Below are 9,829 nucleotides of genomic sequence, written 5' to 3'. Positions count from 1 at the left end.
TAGAAAGCATTAAGTAAGTTGAATTCCAACGAGTTTTACAACCTAAGACTAACTCTTTGGTGCATTGAACACGCAATTGACGTGCATTTTCTTCAAATTTTTGCCTTCTTTTTGGTGATCCAGTCGAATAAATCACACTATCACAAATCCTTTCAATACTATCACCAATAAGAGACAACCCATCTTGAACAATCAAATTCAAAATATGTGCAACACACCTCATATGTAACATAGACCCACCCAACATAAGAGAACTAGTATCAAACTTATTCAAAAGAAGTCTAATCATGGCATCATTAGTACTACAATTACCAACAGTTATTGTAGACAACTTCCTATCAATGTTCCACTCTAAAAATCAATCAACAAGGACTTTAGCAAGGACTTTAGCAAGGACTTCTTTTGTGTGTAGAGAAGGAACATAAACAAACCTAGAAAAATAATATGAATAATTATAACATAACTCAATAAACATTCTAAATGTAAAGTCTTTAACATTCAATTTATAGATAAAAAAAAATTACCTTAGAACCCGGCTTTGCAACGTCCAAGTATGATCAATGAAATGAGCGGTAATGACCATAAACCCTCTCTTTTTGTTACTTGAAGTCCACATATCGGTTGTAATTGCCATCCTACTTCCATTCTTGTCCGTCATCTTCAAAGCTTTCTCCCTCTCATTATCATAGATTTTAAGAATGTCACTCTTCAAAGTATTTCTTGTGACAAGTTTAAACATAGGTTGAAGATCGGCCACAAATTCTTTAAACCCAGTATGGTCAACCATTGAAAGAGGATATTCATGTAGGATGACCATACGAGCAAGCTTATTCCTCACTCTAACTTGATCAAATTGATAAGTATTCAAACTCATGGTTCCATCCACCTTATTTTGTTGTTTGATCAAGACTTGTTGTCTCATATCCCTTATATCTTTAAATTTCATCCATGGACATCTTGCTAAATGATTATGCAAATGAGTTGTACCTTGGCTAGACTCACCCAAGTAAAGTTTGTTACAATGATGGCATTGGGCTTTAACTTTTCCTTCAACTTTTTTCCTTGTAAAATGAGACCAAACATCTGAGGTAGTCTTTCTTTTTCTACTTGTATCCAAGTCCTCATTTGTAGACTCTTGCTCTCCCTCTGTCCCTTCTTGTTCCTCTACCTCTAAGTCTTCTCCCACTAAGTCCACCGTCGGGGATTTTGGATTCCTAATTGGTTCAAAATTTTGGGAGTTAGAATCAAAAAAAATTATCACAAATTTATTATTACACATACTCATTGATTAATAAGCACAAATTCATAATTACACAGATTCACAAATTCTATCAACGCAATCATAATTAAACATGATTAACTACAAATTCAAACACTTACTCGTTGTTTAATGGTGATCCTAAGGGTGAACTGTCAGGTGACAATGGTGAGGGTGATCGTGAAAATGGCGAAGGAGACCGCATAGTCGGCAAGGGACAACGTCCGATTCTCAAGGGAGAACCACTTGGCGAGAAAGAACCAGATTTGTTTGTGTCTGTGTTTGTGTCTTCCATCTCCGTTTTAGGATCTGCAATCCCAACAAACACAAAAAACAAAAAATTTCTTCCATTAAACAAACTATGTAGAAATGAAGAAGACACCAAAGTTATCACATGAAACAAAGTCACAAAACCCTATGGCATTGACCCTTTGAAACACTTTCTTGCTCCTCAAAGCAACAACAATTCATGTAAATTACTAAATTTTAGCTCCAAAAGTAAATAACACCAAAAAGCAACCAAATCAAGTTCCAAAATTTACAAAAATTATCCCATCAATTCATCTTGTAAAATCAGATATACAAAATATCTCAAATGCCACTAATTTAGGGAGCATGTATTCCCATCCTGTTAAATATTACCTTATGCAAATTCTTTAGCAACATAGCTTACTATTGGCATTGCTAGACACTCTCATTTGACAACATTGGGTACATTTCCTTTCCCTATTTCACTTCTTATCTCTTTTCCATTGAAAAATTTTCCTTCACCCAACAAAAGGGTCCCACTAAAACAACATAAAACAACCCCCTAAAATATATATAGTCATAGGTCAAAATAGCAGGGCAGTAATTTAACCAAGAAAATAAATGAATGAAAGAAAACCATTGTTTCCTCAAAGTCTCAGACCCACATGGTCCACTACATACAACATGCTCAGTGGTATGTATCAAACCAAAGAGTAAGCACAGAAGCACAATAATAAACTATAAGCTCTTGCCTTTTCGTTTACATTTGGCTATTCATTCAGAACTTCAATCAAACAATGTGGTTGCAACTCCTAAAACTCGAAAAAGAAACAAAACATGCAAATCTAACACATTTCAGGACATGGGTTCTTCATAACCTGACCCATAATACAGCAAAAACCTTTCTTTTCTAACCTTAACCCTCTATTTGGTCCCCGAGAAAACAAAGGAAAAAATGAAAATGAAACCGGATGCATATTCAGAGCATTGACATTTCAAGTTCTTTAATTCCTAAAACCCCATAAACCCTTTAACAATGGAAACTACTCTAAAGTATTCAGATTACTGTGATTCTCAGGAACCAAATCAATAAAGAACATAACAGTAAAGGTAACATTTTTATTGAGAAACTTTGAAAATAATAGAGAGGAATAGAAAATGCAGAGAGGGAGTACCTGTTGGGTTCTTTTTTTCTGCACTTGTTCAGGCTCTAGAGAGTGCACAAACAAAACTACAACCAATGAGCAAAATTCCAATGCAAAAATCACAAACATGCATTGCAAACACAAAAAGAAAGAGATAAGAAGAAATAGTACAACCACTCAAAACTCCATTTCACAACAGGATCTCCTCATAGCTTTTTTACAAGCGCTAATTTTAAACTAAAAAAAGCAAGTTTCAAACTAGGGGAAGCTTTAAAATTTTTGAAAAACAAACTAAATTGAAAGTGAAATTAGAGAAAGAAGAAATAGTACCGAGAAAGAACGGTGAGAAAAGCTAAAGCGAAGGCGGAGGAGAGACAGAAGATGCGGGTGTATTTGGGAGGCTGTAAGCTTTTGGCAGTGAGGGTAGCGGAGAGCCAGAGGGGGCAACAACAACAACCAAAAAAAAAAAAGGGAAAATGAAAGCACAAACCTGATGGAGATCAGAACAGAGCAACTGAGCAAAATGAGCTGTCGGTCAACAACAACATTACAACAACAAAAAAAAGAACCGGTGACTGAGAGCACAAACTTGGAGATGAGCTGCGGAGTGAGGGAGAGCCGGTGACTGGAGATGAGCTGCAGAGTGAGGGAGAGCCAGACCTATCGGTCAACAACAACAACATTACAACAAAAAAAAAAAAAAAAAAAAAAAAAAAAAAAAAAAAAGAACCGGTGGCTGGTGAGAGCACAAACCTGGAGATGAGCTGCGGAGTGAGGGAGAGCCGATGATTGGAGATGAGCTGCGGAATGAGGAAGAGCCGGACCTGTCGATCGACGGTTAACAACATTACAACAACAAAAAAAAAGAAAAAAAAAAAAGAACCGGTGACTGGTGAGAGCACAAACCTGGAGATGAGCTGCGGAGTGAGGGAGAGCCGGTGACTGGAGATGAGCTGCGGAGTAAGAGAGAGCTGGTCAGAGTGAGGGAGAGCTGAGTGAGGGAGGCTGAGTAATTTGGGGATTACCGGGTTAGGGATTTAGGGTTAGAATTATTGGTTTATATATATAGAAGGTATTTTAGTAATTTAGGGTACCGGGTTTTAAACGGGCCGGGTTTCGGGTCGGGTTTCGAGTTTTTTTGATAAAACCCGGACCCAACCCGGACCCGCTTCAGGTTTTTTTTTTTAAGACCCATACCCGACCCTATTTCTAATCGGATCGGGTAAAACCCGGCCCATTAGGGTCGGGCCGGGCCGGGTACCCGCGGGTCGGGCTGAAATTGCCATCCCTAGTTGGCGTTAGAATTCATATGCCACAATTTGCTTATTGTTCTAGGAAACATGATGATATGCTTGTTAGTTTTTTGAACCGATGCTATTACTATTTTCTAGGAAAAGTTTTTTATAATCTATTGATTATGTTAATGATAGAATTAACGTATTATGTTTCCCAATTGAAATTCTGTAATGAAATTTATTCCTTATAAGATTAGGATTTTATATATTTTTGGTTTCTAGAATAATTAGGGTTCTTGATCTTGATCTTGAAACCCTTAATGTTTGATCTATAAATCTTCTTTTATAAAATCAAAAAGTGTTTTGGATGGAAAACAATAAAAACATCAAGAACAGTTACCATAAAATTCTGAAAAAAAATTCAGTTTTACGAGTCTTGATCAATCGAGAATTCCTTTCAGTCGATCGAATGTTCTTTTTGATTGATCGAACAGGAATCAAGAATCAATCGAATCAGGTAGAGACTTTATGATGAATTTCTTCATTTTTTCGATCGATCGAGAAAAAGCTTCGACCGATTGAACATACTGAATTTTGAATTTTCACTTACTATTTATCAAGGGTTAAAACATTGATAAAGTGCAAGGGTGTGTGTGATGAGGTTACACATAATTATAAATAAAGTGATTAACTTATAAAAGTCCTTAAAAGTTGAGGACATTTATTAATCATTATCTAACTAAAAGGCCTAATGAGATTAAAGCTTTTAGTTAAATAGAACTCTTAGTCCTAAATTGTTTAGGACTTGTCTTTTAAGAAACATTCTAATGAGGTTGGAATTGTTGTATGAGTAAAAGTCCTTGATTTATTTTAGGGCAAATTACAACTTACCCACCTGTGGTTTGTCCAAAATTTAAGTTGTCTACCTGTGGTTTGAAATTTGATACTTTACCCACCCGAGGTTAACTCAATTAAAGTTTTGTAAAAAGACAAAACACTTGCAGAATGAGATTTCAAACCCTGGGTAGGTAATTTAAATTTTAGTCAAACCTCAGGTGGGTAAAATGTTAAATTTCAAACCAAAGGTAGGCAACTTAAATTTTGGCCAAACCCTTTATTTTAATTAGAAGTTTTAATGAGATTAAAGCTCTAATTAAAAGTTATACATATAGATTCTAATGAGATTAGAATCCTTTATCAAGTAAGTTAAGGATAGAGTTCTTTATAACTATTTTTTGATCCATTTGAGTATAAAGAATCCTAAATAGTTTGGGACTTTCATTTTAGTTAGTGATTCTAATGAGATTAGAGTCTTTAACAAATGCAAGGTTATAAATTGTGATGATATCACAATAGTCTAAAGAAAACCCAAATAATAGTTGGGAGTGTTGGATTCAAAAGACCCTTTTGTTAAGTTTATTGTAACATGAGTAGGTACCTTGTCTTGGCTTTGAGCTTTGCATTCCATGCGAAGGGTATTTACTTCACGGATTACATGATTAAACTTCTTTGTGATTACGCGAATGTTCGTTACAGTATTGTGATGTGATTTAGTTAGATCACATCGAATTTAAACAATTAAACATGATGGTGTCTAAAAAAGCCAACTCCTTACTCGTCCATGGATGTCGTCCATGAAAAGGTTACGTCGTCCTAATTTTGCAAGGCAGGCTACATTGAGAGTCTCGTCCAGGAAGCATTTAGGACGAGGGCAAGGCAGTTTCGACAAAGATAACCGCTATAGTAGTTATCAAACTGTACGCTCCAAACCCCGTAAAATTGGGGGAGGTTATCCAACGGATAACCGCTCCCTAAACCTATAAATAGAGATGAGTCTCCGACAAGAAAAGAGAGAGTATTTCTTCTTTACAGACAATATTTTTCTATTAAGAGGAGAGTTATTAACTTCATCATCGGAGGAGTTTTGACCGGCCAACCCCGGTCTCCTCTAACCTTCTATTTCTTATCTTTCAAGCCCTTAATATCATTGCGATCCGTGCTGTTCAACTAACTGATTCCTTGATCGCTATCAGTTTGGCGCCGTCTGTGGGAAATTATTCTTCTCTTTGACAAAAAGTTGATGGTACGGACTAGATCAAGGGCTACCAGCCCAAGCCGTCAGGGAAGCAGAGATGCTTCCAGCAACCCTCACCGCAACCGCCAATCCGCACCGGTCATGCAGAATTCATCTGTCCAAAACGTACAATCCATGGCGGCCGCAGTGGCGGAGTTGACTCGCCAAAACCAAGAATTAAGAATGGAGATTAATCTAAGGAGGCAGACGCATGAAGAACGTGAGGGTGGAGGACAAACGCAGAGTCGTGATAACAGAGAGAACACTGAGATTGGAAGTCAGTTAAGAGGTACCACTTCACGAGCGGTCCCACATTTGAAGGAAGAGATGGACCAGATGAGAAGAGTCATAGAGGAAATGAAAGAAAATATGAGAAGGACAAATCCTATAGAAGACCTGGTCCACCGAACTGATTCCCCCTTTACGGCTTCCATCAACAGTCACCCTCTACCATCGAAGTTTAAGATGCCTTCTCTGGATTCGTACGACGGAACACGAGACCCGTTTGATCACATTGCTACCTTCAAGACCACCATGCATCTCCAAGGGGTTCCAGACGAAATAATGTGCAGAGCATTCCCTACTACCCTCAAGGGCCTAGCACGAGTTTGGTTCAGTAAAATACCCCCGAATTCGATGAGTTCTTTTGAAGAGTTGAGCAAATTGTTTGTTAACAACTTCATAGGAGGACAAAGACATAAGTGTTCCTCGTCCAGCCTATTGACCATAGAGCAGGGAGAGAACGAGAGTTTGCGGTCGTTCATCACCCGTTTCAACAGAGAGGCCCTGAGTGTGGACGAAGCAGATGACAAGCTCTTGTTGGCGGCTTTCCATAATGGGGTGAGTTCGGATCTGTTCATTCACAAACTCTATGAAAAAGAGCCCCAGTCTATGGCAGAACTTGTCCATTCGGCACAAAATTTTATGAATGCAGAAGACGCAATCATTGTTAAGAAGAGGAAGAGGTATGAGAGAGTAGACACAAATCCCAGTCGCCACTTAGAGCAGGGCCCTCGTCCAAAGAAGGGACGCATGGAAGACAGGAAAGACCGAGACATTAAAAAGCCGGGCTCTTCAGCACGGAACCAGCAGTATACCTCTTTGAACGTCCCACTTGAGCAGGTCCTAATGCAGATCAAGGATGATCCTTCCTTGAAGTGGCCGGAGAAAATGAGGGGAGATCCCAATAAACGCAATCGGAACAAGTATTGTCGCTTCCACAGGGATCATGGTCACGATACGGACGAGTGTTTCGATTTAAAGCAGCAAATCGAAAATCTCATAAGGCAAGGGAAGCTAAAGAATTTCCTTGGACGAGATAACAGGGACGAAAAAATGAAAGGAAAAATGGAAGAATCATCACTGCCACCACTCGAAGAAATAAGAGTTATTGTAGGGGGAAGTTCGACAGGCCAGTCATCCAAGTCCAAGAAAGCATACTTGAAGGTAGTACAGAGTGTCCAGCTTTCTGGACGATCACCGAGAGCAAGGACCACGGACGAAGCAGCAATCACATTCACGGACGAAGACGCTGAGAGAATTCATCACCCCCATGATGATGCTCTCGTCATCACCTTAATGATTGCTGACTACACAACTAGAAGGGTGCTTGTAGACAACGGAAGCTCGACAGACATTTTGTATTATCCAGCTTTTCAACAAGTGAGGCTAGGACGAGACCGGCTCCGTCCAGTGAACTCCCCCCTAGTAGGTTTTGGTCGCATGAAGGTACAACCCGTGGGTACTATTTCCTTATCAGTGATAGTGGGGGCATACCCACGACAAGTCACCAAGGATGTGAACTTCCTTGTGGTAGATTGCCCGTCCTCCTATAACGCCATAATTGGACGACCAACCTTGAATAGTTGGAAGGCCATTACCTCTACTTACCACCTATCAGTTAAGTTTCCAACAGAACACGGAGTAGGGCAGGTGCAAGGGGATCAACTGGCAGCAAGAGAATGTTACTTGGCCATGTTGGCCATGGACGAGCAAATTCAAGCCATGAATATTGAAGAAAGGAGAATGGTAGCAGAGCCTACCGAAGCATTAGAAGACATTTCCCTGGATGAAGAGAACCCTGAGAAGTGTACCAGGGTTGGAGCAAATCTAGAAGAAAAGATTAAGGAGGACCTCGTCCACTTTTTGAAGAAAAATATTGATGTGTTCGCATGGAGTCATAAGGACATACCGAGAATAGACCCTAGTGTCATTACCCACCGTCTGAATGTATGTCCTTCCTCCAAGCCAGTGCAGCAAAAGAAGAGGGTGTTTGCCCCTGAGAGAAATGATGCTATCAAAGACGAAGTTTAAAAACTGATGGGGGCAAGGTTTATCCGAGAAGTGTACTACCCAGATTGGTTGGCAAATGTTGTAATGGTCAAGAAGGCAAATGGTAAGTGGAGAATGTGCATGGATTTTACCAACTTGAACAAGGCTTGCCCAAAGGATAGTTATCCGCTGCCACGCATTGATCAATTGGTGGATTCAACTGTGGGCCACAAGTTGCTTAGTTTCATGGACGCTTTTTCGGGATACAATCAAATAAGGATGGATGAGGCGGATCAAGAGAAAACATCATTTGTCAAAAGTCAAGGCTTGTTCTGTTATAAGGTGATGCCGTTCGACTTAAAGAATGCAGGAGCCACATATCAGAGATTGGTCAATCACATGTTTCGACAGCAGATTGGGCGGAATGTGGAAGTCTATGTAGACGACATGCTAGTAAAGAGCCAGGACGAAGGAAGGCATCTGGACGACCTGCAGGAGACATTTGACACGCTGAGACAGTATCACATGAAGCTGAATCCTAGTAAATATGCTTTCGGAGTATCATCAGGGAAATTCCTTGGCTTTATGGTCTCTCATAGGGGGATTGAAGCGAATCCTGATAAAATTCAAGCAATACTAGACATGAAGCCTCCGCAGAATACAAAGGAGATCCAATCTCTTACTGGACGAGTCACTGCACTCAACAGGTTTGTCTCTAAAGCCACTGAAAAATGTTTGCCATTTTTTAAAGTTCTTAGAAAAGCATTCGAATGGACCGACGAGTGTCAGAGAGCTTTTGAGGATCTGAAGGCATACCTTACCAAGTCTCCATTGTTGAGTCCGTCAGTAGTGGGAGAGGAATTATACTTGTATTTGGCGGTAACCCCGTATGCCGTAAGTTCAGCACTGATAAAGGAAGAAGGTAAAGTGCAAAGACCCGTGTACTATACGAGTAAGGCATTGAGGGGAGCGGAAGGACGATATCCACAGATGGAGAAGTTAGCCTTCGCATTGATCACCGCTTCCAGGAAGCTAAGGCACTATTTCCAGGCCCATGTCATTAATGTCATGACGGATCATCCACTTAAGAGGTGATGAACAGACTGGAGGCAGCTGGACAATTGATTCAGTGGGCTGTCAAGCTCAGCGAATTTGACATCAGATATCAACCAAGGCATGCCATAAAAGCTCAAGTATTAGCAGATTTCATTGTGGAATTTACCCCAAGTCATGACGAGACAAAAGACAATGATAGATGGGTCGTCCATGTGGATGGATCATCCACAAAGTATGCAGGTGGGATTGGTGTGGTTTTACAGTCCCCAGAAGGAGACAAACTGAGGCACAAGGTTCGTCTATAGTACCAAGCAACTAACAATGAAGTCGAGTATGAAGCCCTTCTCAAAGGGCTAGAATTGGCTAAGTTTGTGGAAGCCAAGTCTATACTCGTCCTGGGAGATTCTCAGTTGGTCATGGGGCAAGTAAATGGAATGTACGAAGCAAAAGAGGAACGGATGAGGAAATATCTTAGTAGGGTGATGCGCCTAATGAAGAGATTTGAAAAAGCTGAATTCGTCCAAATCCCAAGGGAGGAAAA

At 40.0% G+C, this 9,829-nt stretch overlaps 1 protein-coding gene across 1 annotated transcript; it reads left to right on the top strand.

Annotated features, from left to right (window-relative positions):
• The first annotated feature begins 5,967 nt into the window (after window positions 1–5,967).
• LOC115956348 lies at window positions 5,968–8,274 on the top strand. The gene has a single exon (XM_031074756.1). It carries the CDS (start codon window positions 5,968–5,970, stop codon window positions 8,272–8,274), a length of 2,307 nt encoding a protein of 768 aa, XP_030930616.1.
• The last annotated feature ends 1,555 nt before the right edge of the window (window positions 8,275–9,829 follow it).

Source organism: Quercus lobata, chromosome 8, assembly GCF_001633185.2.
Source record: "Quercus lobata isolate SW786 chromosome 8, ValleyOak3.0 Primary Assembly, whole genome shotgun sequence".
Taxonomy (NCBI): Eukaryota; Viridiplantae; Streptophyta; class Magnoliopsida; order Fagales; family Fagaceae; genus Quercus; species Quercus lobata.
Note: the sequence above shows the minus strand (reverse complement) of the source record. Positions and strands in the feature narration are given on the sequence as shown.